This window comes from Pelodiscus sinensis, chromosome 4 (genome assembly GCF_052426305.1).
Source record: "Pelodiscus sinensis isolate ZL-2025 chromosome 4, ASM5242630v1, whole genome shotgun sequence".
Taxonomy (NCBI): Eukaryota; Metazoa; Chordata; order Testudines; family Trionychidae; genus Pelodiscus; species Pelodiscus sinensis.
In genome coordinates this window covers 23,833,937-23,853,283 of record NC_143055.1, presented here as the reverse complement: position 1 = coordinate 23,853,283, position 19,347 = coordinate 23,833,937, and the positions used below count along the sequence as shown (strand labels likewise).

General features: G+C 45.3%; 1 protein-coding gene across 8 annotated transcripts in view; it reads left to right on the top strand.

The window, feature by feature from the left end:
- KIAA0232 (KIAA0232 ortholog) overlaps positions 1-19,347 on the top strand; it is a 93,195-nt gene that overhangs the window by 14,484 nt on the left and 59,364 nt on the right. For 5 of the 8 annotated variants that reach the window (XM_075930769.2, XM_075930770.2, XM_089777796.1 and 2 more), the window contains one exon: positions 9,537-10,040. The exons of 1 other annotated variant lie outside the window; for it this stretch is intronic. In XM_075930769.2, coding sequence (XP_075786884.1) covers positions 9,810-10,040 — 231 coding nt within the window. In that variant the 5' untranslated portion in view covers positions 9,537-9,809. The remainder of the gene's footprint in view (positions 1-9,536; positions 10,041-19,347) is intronic. 2 more of the 8 variants (XM_075930772.2, XM_075930773.2) reach the window with 1 other exon arrangement.

The following is a 19,347-nucleotide window of genomic DNA, read 5'->3' as shown; positions in this document are numbered from 1 at the left end:
TTAATGCACTTGTAGCATTCTTACAAATGTGAACTCACCAGAAGTGTTTTCCTTGCCATCAGGATCTGGCAGCAATGCATCCTATGAGGAGGAGATAGTCTCTAAAGAGGTTGCTGTCGATGGGATTGGATTCTCCGCTTGAATGCTGAGCATTCTCCTCCTCCTCTTCCTCATCCTTGGTATCCTCCCTGCTGTGACTGCCTGAAGAATCTCTTTGGTGGTATCCACGGACTGGGCTAGGACCTTGGATCTCCCCCAGAATCCCATGCAGCTGCTCAGAGCTGCAAACATGCCACTTCTGTGGCTCATATTGACTATTTGCTCTTTTTCTGATACACTTGCCTGAGCACGTTTATTTTCAGTCAGCACTGCAGGGTATCCATTGTATGTCCTTTTTCCACCATGCCCTGTGATTTTTGCATAGATATCAGTGTTTCTACTGCTGCTTTGGACTTTTGCCTGCATGGATTCCTATTCTCACACAGCAATCCAATTCAGGATTTCCTGCATGCTTCATGCTGGAACTCATTTGCAACCCTGGGCATTCATGGTCAGGTTTGCTATCTGCTCTCCTCGCCATGCTAGTCAAATAGGAAATTAAATTTTAATTGTCTCAGGGATTTTCCTGAGCACCTGAAAAGCTCAGTTGAAAGTACTGGCTAGAGTGGTCACATTGGAGTACTGTGGGATACCACCTGGAATACAAGAACATCTACTTTTACTACCCCAAAGTCGACAATGCAAAGTTGAATTTAGCATTAACTTTGCTTGTCAAGGAGGAGTACATTAATCATCTTGAACCACCCTCAAAGTTGGCAGCAACCCTTAAAGTTGGTGGAGACTCACTGTTTAGAAAATCAACCTAATGTGGCTAAATTTGACTTAAACTTGTGTAGATCAGACTTCAAAGTAGGACTAAGTACAGTGGAATAGGAAGGTGTAGTTAAATAACATTCTTTATAGCAGTGTTTCTCAACTTTTTTTAAAAAAAGTACCCCTTTAAAAAAATATAAATACCCCCAGTACCTACAGTTTTCAGACACACATTTTTTCCCCCACCATTGCAACACATTTATTTAAACAACTTAATTGTAGCTGGGCCATTGATGAAAGTTTTGGCTGTAAAAAAGTACAAAAATAATAAAGCGCTGTAAAACTTGAAACAAAAATTCAATTTTCTCCAAATTTCAGTTGTGTTGATGTACTCTTCTAGACTTCTCTCGAGTACCCCTAAGGGTACTGGTACCATTTGTTGAGAGAAACTGTTTTATAGTACCTAACCCTCTGGGTGCCTGATTTTGTGGTTTCTTGTTCCTTGTGAAATGCAAGTAATAAGGCTCCTTTTTAAGATAGTGTCTGCTTTGGCTGCTTCTAATTTCTCCTTCATTGTTACCAACAGAACAAAGGAAATCTCTCATGAGCCATAACAAAAGACATTTTTCTGTATTGAGAGATGGGGAGAAAAGAGCAGTTAGGCATGGGCAGCCCTGGCGTGCACTTTTAGCTAGCTTGTTTTGCTTGTTTACAGTTTGACTGTAAATACATACTTCTAGCACTTCTGTAGTGGTAGAGTGGAATGATTACAGCTTTTCTACTGTAACTTACCCATGCTAGTATACTGATAACTGTTTGATATACAAATAGCTACAATTGCTACTCTATCACAAAGCAGAGTGGCTGCCTTTGTCTATTTTAAATACCCATCCCTTGGCTCCAATTATCATAGTATTTGACTACCTTGCAATCTTTAATGTATTGATCCCTTAAGACTAATTTAGGGAATTACTGTTATTCCCATTTTACAGCTGGTAAACGGAAGTATAGAGAGATTTTGCCCAAGGCTACTGAAAGTGGTGTTGTGATCAGAGAACTGAATGTGGGGGTCTTAGTCTCAGGCTAGTGTCCTAAATACTGTGCCATCCTCCCTTCTTCTAGTAGAGAAGTTTGAATGTGCCCTAAATAAATCTTTCCTTCACTTGCTAATGAAAATGCAGTGGGATCATTTTGTCTGGCACACACAAAGAAAGAAACACTAGAAAATGGTATCTATGTATCATAGGTCAAAGAGAAAATTTGGTGATATTTTGTATTTGAGAAATATTATACAGTCATGTAATTAAAGTCTCTTGTAATGCATACACACAAGGGAGAGAGTGAAGATTGTGTGTGTAACCTTAGTTGGTTTAGCTGGCTCTGGCACATTCGCCCCTTCCTCCCCTGTGTGAGAGGGAAAGGCTGTGTAGCTCTTCGCCCACCGCAGAGCACCAGGGAGGGAAAGGAGAGGAGGGAGGGGCTGCAGGAAAAACTTTTTTATTTATAGAGAGAGAGGTTAAAAATTCAGCTTGTCTGCATTAGAATGCAGATTGGCTAACATGTTAACTGTGATAAAATGTCTTTTTTAGTGAAGATGAGGCTTTTGATACAAACCCTGCTCCCTGTAGATAGTCTAATATGTCACTTCTAAAATCTTTTTTGCTCATTTGGCATAATATTCCCCTTAGCTAAGTCATGTCAGTGACTTCTTATTGCCTTACATGTCAAGCTGTAACTGCTGGTGAAAATCAATTTTTTTGTTTTACAGGGAATTTTGAAATTTCAAAGTTGCTTTGAAATTTCCTGTTAAAATAAATCCCAAAACAATGTTTTTGGTTGATTAGTGATCAGAACATTTTTTTTTCATTTTTGACATCATATAATACTAGCAAACTTACCCTGCAGGTCTTTCGGGGGGACTGGTGGTGTTGAGGGTGCAGGACTCAGGGCAGGGCTTTAGGAATGCTGGGGAGAGGAGAGTGCAGGAGGCTGCAGGCGGGGTAAGGAGGGGTTGGGGAGGGAATAACATCTGGCATGGGCATTTTCTGTCCTTCCAGCTCTGTCCCCCACCCTCCTGGCTTGCCGGGGGGGGGGGGTGTTCTGTCCCTCCGGAACCTTTTTTCTCTTGCTTTCTCCCCTTCCCTGAGCGCTGTGGCCAAGGGGTGGAGGAGGGTTTGGGGCAGGGGGCTGCTTACTCGATCTGCTGGCAGGCAAGATGGTTGAGCCCCAGCCTTGCTTGCCGCTCACTTGGTGGTATGGTTGCCCTCAGTGGACACATTGCAGGATAACTCTTTTGCATGCTTGCTGCCCCCAGTGGCCATGCTCATATTGTGTGCCTCTGAACAGTGACCCCTTCCTTTGCATGTTATTGGAAACAATCCTTTGCCCAGGGCTTCCGGTTATTCTGGTACAACCAAACCCATACCTTGTTTCAAGTTAGGAGAGGAAGCTGCATACCAAATTTGGTGGCTCCAGCTCTTACCATTTAGTAGGAGTTCTTGAACAAATGGACTCAGACATGCTCTACAACAGTGGTCCCCAACTTTTTGAGGTTGCCGGGCGCCAGGAGGCGTGGCCCTTCGCCCTCTGGGTGCCAGGGGGCGGGGACACTTGCATGCCCGGGGGCCCCCCCCATAGCCGTGTGCCCGGGGGCGCCCCCCCCATAGCCGCGCGCCCGGGGCCGCCGCTCCCCCCCCCCGCAAGCGCTGCGCGCCCGGGGCCGATGCTCCCCGCAAGCGCCGTGCCATGTGCCCGGGGCCAGGCCAGCCCCGAGCACCTGGCAGGCGCATGCAAATGGCCCCGTGGGCGCCATGGCGCCCGCAGGCACCGTGTTGGGGACCACGGCTCTACAATATATATATTAGATACAGATTACAATTAAATTGGAATGAAGCCATTTTCGAATAAAAATCAAAATATTCCAATCTGAAGAGATAAAAGTGGAATGTTTCAACCTTTCTGAAATGTTTCCAATTTTTTTATTTAATTTTTTTTTACTACATTAATTTTCACCAAAAGTGATGACTCATCTGCATAATGTTTTGCTTTCTATGAATTGCCATTGTCTGACAGGAAGAATATTCTGTTGGAAAATTACCAAATGGTTCAGTTGTTTTTCTCTTTTTAGCCTTATTAGCATGATCCCGGTGGGTAACAATTGTCAGGAACCAAAGAGTACATGAAGTGTTATGCACATGTGCATACACACACTATATCCTCAATCCTACTGCAGATTTTATAAGATGGGTATAGGACTCCACAGAATTAGAATAAATGAGCTTTTTTGTTCTAATTGAGCCTTCCTTTTATCTCATTCAGCTTTTTCTGCTTGATCCTGCTATGCAGAAGTAATCCATGTACTTTTCGACCACCCCTATGAAAGTGAAGCGCTGAATTTTTAATATTACAGGTTGTTCCTCTTTTAATCAGGACTGTGTGGTCTGGCAACATTGGCCGGACCACAGATACTCCTGAACCACAGAGTCCAGGTATAAGAAGGCCACAAGGCAGGAGCGGGGTGTGTGGGTTGGGGGGGTGGGGAGAAGGCTCAGCTAGGAGTTCCGTGTTCAGGGAGGGGTGGGCAGTGCAGTAGGAAGTTCTGGTCCCTGCTTCTTAGCAGTAGCGGGAGCTGGCAGCAGCTGCATAGCCCCAGCAGCTATGGAGCCTGGTTACAACAGTTGTCAAACCCTGTTGGCCCTGACAGCTGTGGAACCCTGGTTCTGGCAGCCATGGGGCTTGGGAAGCCACAGCCAGGCAGGCAGCAGCAGGGCTTGGCTGGAGTCCTAACCAGGAGCAGCACGGACAATGTTGGGAAGGACCTTCCCTCATTCAGCAAATACCTTTGTTTGGGACCAGTCAGGTCCCGAGGGTGCCAGATGAGGGAGGTCAAATCTATACTGGCTTTGGCTCTCACTTATAGATGGTTGTTAAGAAAAGTTAAAGAAATCTCATAAAAACCCGTGGCTAGCAGGGACTAAAGAGAATAAGAAATTTGTAAGTTTATTAGGGACAAAGGCAATCTTAACAATAGTGGTGGATTGTAGATGGAGAGTGTAAATTTTTTTTGTTGTTGATGCAGAAAAGGCAGAAGCATTCAAACATTTCTATTAATTATTTAGAAAGAATTATGAAGTACTAGTAACACATGGGAATGATAAACTTCTCAATCCTCTTAAGTATAGAGGATATTAAAATCTAATAGGATAAAATTTTTCAGTTGGCAGATCTGGAACTAATCCCCAAGAGCTCTGAAAGAGCAAAAATCTCAGGTCTAAAAGTGATAGAGCCATTGTTTGACTGTAGTTGATACAGTTTGTTGATTAGGGCTGCACTGCAGAGCTGCAGTGGGGTTAGCTCCCAGAGCTGGCTCGAGCTGGGACTGAGCAGTCCTGGCTCACGCCAGCTCTGGATCGCTGTGGCTCTGCATTTTTTAAATGTAGTAAGAACTGCCAGATTCTTAATATATTTAAAATGCAGTGCTGTAATGGTCTGGAGCTGTCATGAGTCAGTATTACTCGTTCCTGGCTTGCAACGGCTTCAGGAGCCACCCGTACTACGGCTCTGCATTTTAAATGTAATAAGGGCCCGGCAGTTCTTACTACATTTAAAAAATGCAGAGCCAGGGTGGTCCAGAGCTGGCGCTTGCTGGGAGTAGGGTCCAACAGCTCCTGTTTGCAGCAGCCGGGCATACAGAGGCAGCAAGGGGTGGGGGGGAAGTGAGTGGTATGGTTATGCTTATCGGGTAGTCGAGTGGTCAGCTACTCGCTTACATCCCTACTCTTGCCCACTGTAACTAACTTTTAATCTTGGAATACTGTGGACATTCTAGAAGAGTGCAAAAAGACTAATACAATTTTCAAAAACAGCAAGCAGGGTAATCTGGATAATTATACGCAAGTTACCCTCTTGTCGGTTGTGAGCCTCATTAGTCCCAGAAAAAGCTCATTTGGGATCCAGCGAACAAGGAAACGTTTGGTGGTAATGTCAATCAGCATGCCTGTATGGAAAATAAGTCATGTCAAAATTAAGTCATTTCATCTTTTGATGAGATTAGAAATTTGGCTGATAAAGGTAACTGCATAAATGTAATATTTAGAAACAAAGAAAGTAGGCCATGTGTACAGGATGAGGGATCTTGAAAAAGATCCTGCTGGATAATCAGCTGAATGTGAACTACTAGTATAATGCTGTGAACAGAAAAGGTTAATGCTGTCTTTGGGTATATAAACAGGGAAATATTAAGTAGGAGTAGAACTATGACTACCTTTATATCTAGCACCATAGGTGATTGGTGCAGCTGGGGCTGGGGGAGGTAGGACCCCAACCCCACCTACAGCCCCACACCCTCTGCTGAAGTCCTGCTCTCCCCTCCCCCATGGGGAGGGGAAGAGGTGGGGCAGCATGCTGAACATACCCCAGCCTCCTCAGAGCACTGGGAGAGGGGAAGAGAGGTGATGGGAGCACATGTGCACAGCACTGCTCCCCCACCTCCCTGGAGCTCTGGGGGGAGGAAGAGAAGGGAGGGAGTGTGTGCATGCAGTGTGGCTCCCCTGCCTCCCCAGAGCACTGGGGGAGGGAAGGGGCAGTGTGGTTCCAGCCTCCCCGGCCTTGAGCCCCTGGTAGGACAGGGCACTGGGGGTAGTGACACTGCCCCCAGAATGCCTATAGCAGACATTCTGGCAGTGGAGTGTGGGTGGGGCCAGGCTGACGATTTGGGAAGGCAAAGCCTTCCCTAGCCAAAGCCACTGACTTATGCCCATGTGTAGCACTGATTTGATCACTCTTGGAACACTGCATCTAGTTGTGGTTTGTACGGTTAAGAAGGATATTGAATAATTGGAGAGGGTTCAGAGAAGAGCCTTGTGAAAGATTAAAGGAGTAGAAAGCGTGCTTTGTAGCTGTGGTTCTTAACCTTTCCAGACTACTGTACCCCTTTCAGGAGTGTGAAGCTAAAGCCCTGCCACCCATGGCTCAAGACTGATCCCATCTGCCCAGCACTAAAACATGTAACTTAGTTGCATGGGGTCCCCTGTGACCTGTGACCCCATGTGTTTGTCCTGCTTGTGACCCCTCCAAAACCAGTCCTGTGATTTCTCCCCCCCCAGTTGAAAAACACTGATCTAGATGAATTGATGTACCCCTTGAAGACCTCTTTGTGCTCCTGAAAATGCATGTACCCCTGATTGAGAATCACTACTTTATTAGACTCAGAGCTCAGTCTGTCTAAATAGACAGAGATTTGAGTGACTTGATTTAGTCTGCAAGTTGCTCCATGGGGAACACTCTTTCCTATCTAGCAAAGAAAGGTCATGCCAGCTGCTGGAAGTTGAAGCTAGACAAGTTGATACTGGCATAAGGCATACATACCAAAAACATTGGAACAATTTAATAAGGGCCATGGTGGATTCTCAATCATGGACAATTTTAAAATAAAGATGGGATGTTTTTGTAAAAGAGTTGCTCTTGGAAGTATTTTTTGGAAAGTTCTATGGCCTGTGCTCTTACAGGAGGTAAGATGAGATGATCCGTGATCTCTTTTGGTCTTGGAATCAAAACACATGATATACTGTGTAAACCAAGTGCTGTTTTTCTTAGTCTTAAAAGACTAGAAAATATATAGTGACTCAAGGCGCTCAATCTATTTACCTTAAAGAGAAGTTAAATAGATGACTTGATAACTTTTTTGGCACCTATAAGGGAATCAGAAATTTGGTGACTGAAGAACACTATTTAGCAAAGAAAGATCTAACAAGATCCTGTGGTTGCAAGTTGAAACTCGACTAATTCAGAATAAAAATAAGATACAATTAAAAAGGGCGAGGGGGCAGGTTCCATAGGAACAAGTTACCAAAAGTTGTAGATGATTCTCCGTCCCTGGAAATCTTTAAACCAAGATTAGACACTTTTATAACTGGCAACTCTATGCTACATAACTAAATAAACGTAAGTTACTGTAATGGCTATGTGTTAATGTAATTAAATCAATTTTTCATGTCCACTCCGTGCTCATTCTCTTGGTAGTGTGCCTAGATCTAGCCTGTGGCTTGACTTGATCTGGCCTGTGAAGCACCAGGCTCCCTACACTGCTGCGGGGAGTCAGTGCTGGTCCTTCAGTCCCAGTGCGTCCCCTGTGGCTGGCATGCCAGCTCATGCCACTGTAGGTGGGAGGGGTGGGCCGAGTCTCAAGCTTCATGTGATATATCTGGCAAGGTCTGGGCCATAGGTTCCCCACCCCTGACCTAAGTGCTATGCCTTTTGCATAGGTGGAGTTAAGTCAATGTAGTGGGTGATGTGCATTGGTGCGAACAACATTGTAGAGTGTACACTTACAGAGTTACATTGATGTAAGCTGACTTACATTGACTTAGCTCTGTAGCATAGACCAGGCCTACAAGTGATACTCGCTAGTTCAATCACATCTATTGGACTTGAAGTAAGAGTTTGTTAATGGAAGGCCTGTGGTTTTTTTTTTGGAGATCTGTCTAAATGATTACAATGGTCTTTATTTCTTCAAAATCTATGAACAAATCAGAGATCAACCTTGGTATGTTAGTGGGAGTAATCATTTTGAGATGAAACTCTGATGGTTAGTTCACGTGGCCATATGAAAGAACCCCTGAATTTCAACTGTTCAGCAGTCTTCTGTCAGTTGACAAATAAACCGATTGCTTGCTGTGGCGGGGTCCTCCCCGCCCCGTTCCCTTCTCCCCAAGATTAAAGCAGTAGCAAGAGGCCCGGAGGCCTAGTCCAGCAATCACAGCGGGCCCTGAGGCCTAGTCCACGCCCTGAGGGGTTGGGGTAGGGGGGTCCGGGCCCTCCCTCTCCACTGGACCCCAACCCAGGGCCCTAATGGTGGTGGGTGGTTCCCACCACTGGCTCAGCGGGGTGGGGTGGGGTGGGGGAGTCCTCCCTGAAACGCGCTGAGCCCACTGGGGGTTTCCCTGCCCCTTGCCCTGGGTTGCTTCCTATCCCAGCCTTGTGGCCGACAGAGGTCCCACCTGGCGATGCTGGGCTGGCGGCGGCGGCAATGTCAGCTGGTCTCGTCTCTGGGGGCAGCAGCGCAGGGGCGGTGTCCCCTGCAGCGGGGCGGGCGGCCCCCCGGAGTCGGCGTTGGGGGCACGCTCACCCCGGGGATGGTAGCAGCAACCGCAGCGGTCCCTCTGGCTCTGAATCTGGTGGCAGGTCCGGCAGCGGGCCTGCAGCTTGGGCCAGAGCTCCTTCCTCCCCAGCGGTCTGCCTCAACTGAGCAGCCCGGCAGCCTTTTATAGTCAGGCTGCACTTCGCAGTAGGGCTGCGGGGGAGGGGCATGCTCTACCCAATAAACGGGCTCCTCTCCCTCCTGCTCAGTGTGGGGCAGGTTAGCCCTGTCACACTTCCCAAACCAAGTTGCTGTTGCTCCAAGTGCTATTTCCTAAAGTGATGATGATAAAATGGTAATAAAATTGCAACTTGCATACAAAACCAGTTGCTTGGTAAAGTGCTTAGTCTTCTCCCTCCCTCGGCATGGTGTGTGTTTGTTTAATGTATGCTTGAAAAGTTTCCTGGAAACTTGGAATTACTCTAACTTTCATAAGAATAGCGTACTTATTGTGTTTAATTTAGAAATAAGCAACATGTAAATGTTTGTACTGAAGAATATTTGCTCCCTGTTCTAGTTTGTCAAGTACACGTCACAACTTTATTTTTTATTTTATTTTATTTATTTATTTCTTTGCTCTTTATAGGTCCTGCTGGGGACTTGCATCTGGCCTCAATGTGAAATTAAGGTAGAAAAACACATCTTCATATGTGTTTGCTAGTAGGATTTAGTTTATTCACTGGTCATGCCTGAAGAGTGATGTTCGTCTCTAGATGGCTAACTGCCAGGAAGTATAAATGATTGTCCTAGAAGTCAAGAGCCTCTCCTATTTACTGGAGTGAAAATCACCTCCAGATATCGACGGAATATCAACTACAGAAAATGCTTCACGTTATAAGGATGCCAACCACCTAGATTCATGCGCCCTATCTGTACAATTGTTGTGGATGGTTTGCCATCTGAAAGCTCCTCAAGCTCTTATCCAGGCCCTGTATCTGTTTCTGAAATGTCTCTGCTTCATGCTTTGGGCCCAGTGCAGACCTGGCTGGGACAAGAGCTAGAGAAGTGTGGCATTGATGCCATGATATATACTCGGTATGTCCTCAGTCTTCTGCTGCATGATAGCTATGACTACGACCTGCAGGAACAGGTATTTACATATTTTAGATGTTGTCCAGTGAAAATGGATGCTTGTATCACTTACGTATTGTGTATTATACATTGGAATCAGTTCAGATGTTTGAAATGTCTTTCATCATTGAAAAACCATGATAGGACCCAATTTGATTAGATGAAAAGTCAAGTTTGGTGTAGTTAGCTTACTATAACAGTAGTTATACTGTGTTAAGCATTTTGACCCTGTTTGACTTCTGTTACATTATGAAATTAGATCTTTGCAATCAACTCTGGTATTTCATGAAATAAAAATAGAACTGTGACATACATCCATGTGTATGCACTAATTTGGTGTAGAGATTTCTATAAATTTTGAGAGCGCTTTGCAAGCGTGTCAGATTGGGCTGGATCATGGTAGTTTGTAACACCTTTTCCTGATGGATGTAGTCTTGTACCCTAAAATTTATGTTGGGATTGGGGATGTGTAGGTTTTTAACTTTTGTGTTTATAAATCTGCAGATAACAATTTCTTTCAAGCTGAGGTATGAAGTGCATTTATTTTTTCTAATACTGTGTTGGCTATGTAGCTTAAAAAATATACAAAAATCTTGATGTGAAACAGTTGCTCCATTCATAACTCAAATCCACAAAAGGAAATGAAAAATTAAGCCACTTTAATACTATGTATAACTTCTATTCCTCCTACCACATATGCACAACTTGCTGTGGAATATCACAGACCATGCACTGTGTAACCTTAATTTTGCCCTCAGCTGTTTTTTTCCCATCCTTCTATTATCAAGCTACTTCTTCCTAACACTATTAAGCGTAATAAGGTGTTGGCTGTGGGAAGTAGAGAGGAAGAGAAGGATGGCTTGATAGAGTGATAGAAGATTGGTATTTGTGGGGAATGACAGGGATAACGTTATGGCATGTGTTCCGTGCTTTAAGGTAGTTAAAGTGATGGTAAATCAGTGTTCCCTCTAAGTTGTGCACTTGGGCATCCACCCAGGAGAGATTAAATGCCACCCAGCTGATTAGCAGAGTTCCCACAGCAGGCAGGATGTTTTTCTTCTCATGGTGTACATCTGTCCAGGCCTTCGTGCATCAAACAAAATTTATTTTGCACATGGATGGAAAAAAGTTAGAGGGAGCAATATAAGGGATGTGTCCCTGAGCAGAAAAGTTTAAGGTATTATCAGGTGGCTTAACTTGTCATATCCTTGAGGGATGGTTTTGAGTTCAGTAGGTACTGAATGTGTGTAGAAAGTCAAACAATTACAATGAAAGCTTTTTTTTGTATTTCCCAAAACTGGCGGTACTTCAATATTTTTTTTTTAAGTTTAAGCAATGTGAGGATTAAACCTGTGGATTGGGTGTAAAGAGAGCTGCTGCCGAAAACTTTAAGCACCAACAGCTGCTACTGCACATAAGGTCTTGTCTTTACATTAAAATCTCTTCTATTACGCACAGTATACATGCACATATTATGCATACTGTTAGTGCATAAACTCCTGCTTATGAATTATAGCACCCAAAAAGCATGAAATTCAGTTATTTTCCTTCCCAAACCTCTGTGAATTACACAAGTTCTGCTCAAAGTACATTATCCTAGTGCCAATGAAAAATTTCAACTGGAATCAAATTTCTAACAAAAGCTGCACAGAAAATTCAAATGGCCTAAAACTTAATCCAGGTTGCACCTATATGAACTGGAACTCTGGTCTGCTGGGAGGGGATGGGGGAAGAAGCCAGCCGTGTGGCTCATCTGGGCTGCAGCAGGGGACAGGGCAGGCCTTGGGGCAAGCTGCAGGGGAGCCATGAAATGACCTCTCCTGGTCAGGCAAAATCACTCATCTGGGGCTATTCAGGTTCAGAGGGTGCTGGACCAGGGAGGTCCAGCCTGTACTCTGAAATCTCACTGGGGAGGGCCACCTACTTTTAGAGGAAAATACAGATTTATTCCCCATTTTAAGCCCTTTTTGAAACACAAGCCTAACTATGTAATTGATACCAGGTGCTTCCATAATCATGACTGTGTCAAAATTATTTGTTATTTATCAGGGTTTGCAAAAAGCAGAATGATCATACTGTGGAGGTCTGTACCATTTACTATGAATTACCTTTTCAGTTTGGTACCTTAACTAGGTACAGCTTTAATTGTGAGCAGAGCTTGGAAGAAAGATGCAACTTTTAAAATCCTCTGCCCTCTACTCTTAAAAGTAGAATCTAATGAACCAGAGAGGAGAGAGTAGGAACCATCTGAATTGGCTATCTGCCATGTCTCTCAAACATGGGAGCCAAACTCTGGGCCAACTGTTAAAAATCAGAGCACACACCCCAAAATATTTGTGTGTTTTTAAACTTGTATTTCATCAACCAAGTATCAAGTGTGAACTCCTGAAATGCTACAGCAGCTTTAAAATGGTGACCTGTTGAGTGGGGGAGCTCATTTTGGGCCTCAGGACTCAAGGCCTCTGGTCTCAAGAAGGGATGTTAGTGACTAGTCAACTATCCAATAAGCAAATACCTGACAGAGAGAGGCAGCAAGTGGGGAAGGGCGGGAGGAGGGGGGCGCAGAGCAGGAGTCGGTGCTGGCGGAAACTTAGGGTGCTGGACGTCCCTGCTGGCGCTTCTAATTTTGAAATGTACAAGAGCCCTCTGGGATTCTTGTACATTTGAAAAGCAGAAGTGATGCGGGATGAGCGGGGACCCAAGCAGTCCCTGTTCGCACTGTGCTCTCTGTGGCGCTCACCCCTATCCCATAGGAGCTGGTGCTGGAGGGAACTGCCTTAAAAACCAGTTCCCCACAGCATCATCTCTGGGATGCACTGGGTTGGAGCAGTCCCCTGCCTGCTGCAGGTAGGGTTGCCAGATGGTTTCAACAAAAATACCGGACACACTTGACATTTACATCACAATCTATATTACATCTTATTTAGAAAATACAGGACATTTATATTTTCTCAATTTGTTTCCCGAACAGAAAGCTCAAATACTGGACTGTCCGGTTCAAAACCGGACACCTGACAATCCTAGGTGCAGGTGGGGGCTGCTCCTGCCCTTCCTGGTTAACTATAATCAGCAAGTGCTTACCGTTTAACTAGCTAACCATTAACATCCCTACTCACCACCAACACTGGCCTCAGTGCTGCTCATCATAGACTATATCCTGTATCTTAAACAAGGGGGACTCTAGTTATCCTCAAAAAGGGTACATTCTTCTTCGAGGAGTGTCTCTGTGGGCCCTCTACTGCAGGTGTCTTGATGCCCCAAAACTTAGAACTGGAACTTTTCAGCAGCAGTGCCCCTACCCCTTGTGGGTGGCAGCGCATATACGTGGCACTGCACATGCCATAGCGAATGTACCGACACATGCGTGACACCAAACGCCCGTCAGTTCCTTTTCAACTGCTCCCAGTTTGGTTGGAACACAGCAGCACTCCATGTCTTACTCAGAGTTTTAGTACTGTAGTTATTGTTAGTTCTCATCTCAGTTTACCCCTGCCAAGTTGTTTGTTTGTTAATTTGAACAAAAAAAGAAATATATTTTTTTTGTTCAATAAGATATAGTTCATAGTTATAGTTAGGTTGTTCAAACATTCCAGGTTCACTGGAATTTAAGCAGTGCCTGACATGCTGCATGTCCATACCCGTTTTGGATGGGCATGCCCAATACATTCAATGCTTGGGTCAAGAGTATTCGTCAAAGAGCTGCCACCACTGAAAAAAGCTCTGGGCCAGATCTCTGAAGGGGTGAGTGCTTCAGGTGAAACTCCTTAGCATGGAAAAAAGAGAGACCAGTCTCCGAACCAGCACCTCAAGCCTCCCCTGTGCGCACCTCACCAATGGCAGCTTCTGACCAAGGCCACTTGGCACTGAGACACATCCTGGCCAAAAAGACCACCAAAAGGAAGCACTCTTCACCCTCAGCAGAGAGGGCACTGAAGAGATTATTGCCCCATAGTAAGCCTCCTTCACCTAAGGGAAAGGCTATGGGGGACATGCAGGCACTGGGGAAGTCTGGTATGGACAAACCCCAAGGGGTGATATCTGCGAAAGATGCCTGCGGTACCAGCATCCAAGCCGAAGAAATCCATCACTGGCGGTACCCACAAAGCTGGCTCCAAAGAAGCCACACGGTGCCAAGGACAAGAGGCTCTCTGACCCATTGGTACACACACCATCAAAATCAGTACTGATGAAGCCCATAAAGATCTCCCTGGTACAGTCTATATCCAGGATATGGGCAGGCTCCATGGTGCAATCACAATGCTCATCACCGGTGGTACTGATCTTTGCTCCACTGAAGTTACTGACCACGCAACAAGAGCTGACAGTAATGTTGGTACAGGGTACATGGTTATTCGATACCAGTGCCTCCCCAATACTTGAGGGGATAAGCAGGCTACCCGTTCCAGCCAGTTTGGCGCCTCGATTCTCTAGCGACAGTGAGCATGATGAAGAGATTGCTTTCTCCCCTAGGCATTCATTGCCCAAGCCAGCCGCATAGATGCAGACACAACTGCAATTGCCTCAAACACAGATGTGGCGTCCCACTCCCACAGACTTGGCAGGGATGGGACCCACTTGTCGGGCTTAAGGCCCAGGTTCAGACCCCCCACCTAATGTCCTCACAAAGGCCACCTACAGAAGCGCACACCCCCTCCTGTCCAACTAGGTTGGAGGTTACACAGGAGGACATAGAAGAATTTGACGACTCACAGGGAGAGGACACGTTACTTCCATCCCACATTTCATTGTCCTCCCAGATGAAATAATAATGCTCCCTCCACCAACAGTAGGGAATGATTTTTAGGTCCTTCCAGAACCTATATAAGAGAGTGGAGAATGCTTTATATATTTCATTCGTTGAGGTGCCTGAGACACAGCACAAACTCTCCAACATCCTGCAAGCCTCACTGTCCTAAAAAAATGAGCTACCAGTCAGAGGCCATTCTAGATCATGCAAAAATACTATGGCAAACAGCTTCTATTTCTCCAACATAAAAAAGATCAGATAGGAAGTACTACCTCCCATTGAAAGGCACCAAATATTTATTTGTACATCCAGCACCAGACTCATTGGTGGTCTATATGGTCAATAGTAGAGGCAAACAAACGTGATATAAATCCACTCCCTACCGTAAGGAGTGAAAGAGAGTTGATATCCTTGGGAGGAAATCCTACTCATCAGCCTCCCTCCTAATAAGAATAGCAAACTATATGGTGCTGTTGGTGAAATACACATATCACCACTTTGACAATATGAAAAATTTTATTGAATGGCTTCCTGAGAATAGTAAGGCCTCTTTCCAAACCAAGATTGACAAAGGATTCCTTATAGCTAAAGTGGCACTATAGGCATCCCTTGATGAGGCAGACACTACAGCACGGTCCTTAGCCACATCAGTAGTGATGCACCGAGTATTCTGGCTCCACGTTTCAGGTTTTCCTAGAGAGGTACAAAATACTCTTGAGGATTAACACTTGGAGGACCAGAAGCTTCAACAGACACTTCCCTTCACACACTCAAGGATTCTTGCGTGATCTTGAAGATCCTGGGCATGTATGTTCCCCAACATAAGAAGAGACTAAACATGCAGTATACATTGCGGGCCAGAGCTTTGTCATCATTTGTGCCCCAGAAATGCTACAACCTCAGGAGTAGGCAAAGGCAAAAACACAGGCAAACTCTAGACCAGCCAACCACATCTCAGTTGTCCAACGGCCCACAAGCCTTTTGAAAATCTGGTCAAAGATTCAACATCGTTTCCCAGTGCAAGTTACCAATACAGTCTGCAGCCCTTCTGCCAATTGTGGGCCAAGATTACTACAGACAAGTGGGCCTTACACGTTATACAGAAAGGATTCACCATATCATTCACAAAATTTCCTCCAACACAAACCCCTTCCCTGTCCCTATTCAGGGACCCTTCTTATGAGCCCCTGCTACAACAGGAGGTAAACAACTGGGGGCACTAGAGATCATACCGGCTCATCATAAGGGAAACAGGTTTTATCAAGATACTTCCTCACCAAATAAATGCACAAAAGTCACACCTTACTCCATCCCAAGAGTTAGAGTTCATCAGAGCTGCACTGGACTGCATAAATGCACAGGCATGGCTCCCTGTGCAAAAATTCCAAACTCTCTCTACACTAGCAAAGAGTCATAGATAGCCTGACCGTGTCTGCTAGACAGTTCCTTCAGCTGCTGGGCCATATGTCCGCAACCACATACATGGTTCCTCATGCCAGGCTGCACATGAGATACCTGGCTCCATATGTGATTTTGGCCACACAGGGATCACACACAAAAAATTCTTAGTCCCACAAAGAGGGTCAAAGAATCACTCCTATGGTGGCTCCAGTAGCATAATCTATGTTTGCGTGTCCCCTTCCAACGGCAGCCCTCTTCCATAACCATAACTACAGACGCTGCACTAGAGGGATGGGGTGCACACACCAATGATCACAGCACTCAGGGATGGTTGTTGACAACAGAATTGACACTGCACATCATCTTAGAACTTTGCGCTGTGAGAAGTATGCAAACATTTCCTGCCATTGATTTGGGGCAAGTCTGTGAGAATACTTACGGACAACACTGCATGCATGTTTTACATAAACTCCCAAGGCGGAGCCAGATCTTATCCCCTCTGCAGAGAGGCTATAACACTGTGGCAGTAATGCATCCAATATCCCATCACACTCACATCACACTATCAGCAGCATATCTCCCAGGCAACCAAAACATCACCATGGATCACTTAAGCCGCATATTTCACCAGAAATAAAAATGGGAGAGACATCTTCAAGCCCTACATTCTGTTGTCCTCAAGTGGGGCTTTGCAGAAATAGACTTATTCGCAACATCACAGGATGCCAAATGCTCCACGTTTTGTTCCAGGGTGGGACTCGGCGAGGACTCCATGAGGGACGCCATGATGATCAGCTGGCTTCAGTTTTCTATATGCTTTTCCCCCAATTCCACTGCTGGGCAGAGTCATTCAGAAGATAAAACAACACAGAGCCAGAGTGATCGTCATAACTCTGGCCTGGGTGAGACAACCATTGTTCTCTTACCTGTCTCAGTTGGTGGCTGCACCATCCCTTCCTCTGCCACAGTGTCCGGACATACTATCCCAGGATCTAGGCTGAGTTTTTCATCTGCACATTCACAAGCTTCATCTCCATGCCTGGCTACTATGACACTGATTAACCCACAGTGCAGATGGGGATAGGAAGTCCATAATATAATTATGAACTGTTGCAATCAGACGACCCGGAAAACATACTCCCAAAAATGGAAGCATTTCTCTGAGTGGGCAGACCAAATATTCCTGTACCCACAATCAGCACATTTAATGGTAATATTAGTCTGCCTTCTCACTTTAAAGAAATAGAACCTTTCCAATTCATCCATAAAAATACATTTAGCGGCAATATTGAGTGAGCACAAGATAGTGGATGGGCATACCATATTCTCTCACCCTGTAACCAAAAAGTTCTTCAAAGGACTGAACAACATATTTCCTCCTATAAAGACATCCATGCTGCCTTGGGACCTTAACCTTGTTCTTAGCTCCTTGACCAATGGCAACATGTTCCCTCATTTACCTGTCCATAAAGGTGGCCTTCCTCCTAGTAATCATGATGGTAAGGAGAGCAAGCTAGATGGTAAGGGCAAGCTAGCTGCACGCATGGCACATCCGCCAATCACTATCTACAAGGATAAAGTAGTTCTAAAATCACACCCCAAGTTTCTCCCAAAAGCAGTCTCCCAATTTCACCTTAACGAACTTACGTACCTGTTTTCCATCAAAAGGCATATCCGGATGCCAGTGCAGTACGGCTCCGGTGCCTGGATGTCCAGTGGACACTCCCCTTTTACTTAGATAGAACTAAGGATGTTAAGGACTAGTTGCTTCTCTCCTCCCCCTTGCTCATTTCAAAGGAGGAATGCAGAAGTGCCTATTGACTAGCTGAGTAATCGATGCAAATTCCATCGATTGTTTGATTAGTAAATTACTCTATATTTAACATCCTTAGATAGCACCAGACATTTTAAACAATCTCCGAGACCTTTTATTTCTATAGCAGACCGTTCCAAGGGTCAAACCATATTGAAACAGAGACTTTCAACATGGATAATAAATTGCATTAAAGAATCCTACCACATTAACAAGGTGCCTTTGCCAACTCAAATGAGGGCACACTCCACCAGAGCCATGGCAACCGCTACAGCCTTCCTGCATTATGTGCCCGTTGCACACATTTGTAGGTCAGCAACGTGGGCTTCTGCCCACACATTCACTAAGCACTATGCTATAGACACACTTCCCAGTCCACTGCTTTATGGCAGGCGGTGTTAACTTCAGTCCCCCGGCCGCATCCAAAGCCCCTCCTTCTGGAGACTTAGGGCGCTGCTCTGTAGTCACCTACAGTGGAGCGCCCATAGGGACACTCCTCAAAGAAGAAAGGAAAGGTTACTCACCGTGTCCAGTAACTTGTGTTCTTCGAGATGGGTGTCCCTATTGGCACTCCACGACCCGCCCTCCTCCCCTCTGCTTCAGAGCTGCAAAATGTCTCCGCAGTAGAGAAAGAATGGATGGGCAGTTGATGGCACGCATGCATTGGCATGTTCACTACGGCGCATGTGCACTGCCACCCGCAGGGGCAGGGGATATACTTCCTCAGAAATGTTCCAGTTACAAGAGCTGAGGCCTTTAGACACCTACAGTGGAGCGCCCACATGAACACTCATCTCAAAGAACACCAGTTATTGCACAAGGTGAGTAACCTTACCTTTTAGCCTCCAAATTGGCCTTCTATTTTTGAAGAGAGAGCCACTGTTTGTTTACTAACCCCATGGTAAGTCACTTGAAAGGACTGGGCAGGTTTTATGTGCATGTTCACTAACTGGTCCCTGCCTGGGACCTTAATGTAGTCCTGTCTGTGCTGAAAGTACCACCATTCGAATGATTGGAAATGCTTCCTGCTTTGCCTCCTGGTTATCGTAATCTCGGTCAGGAGAGCATCTGAGGTGAGGGTCCTAATATCTGAGTCCCCCTACACTGTGTTCCTAAGGACAAGGTCCAGCTCAGGCCTCACCTGGCTTGCCTTTGAAAGATTGTCACAAGTTCACATAAACCAAGTTATATTTCTTCTAGGTTTTTTTTTTTTTTTTTTTTTTTTTAAACCCTAAGCCACATTCTAGTGCCAGAGAGCAGAGACTTCATTCTCCGGGTGTTAGCAGAGCAGAATTAAGCCATTTGGAAAATTGGTCCAGCTATTTTCAGACAGACTGAAGAGCCACCCAGTGTCGTCACAACACA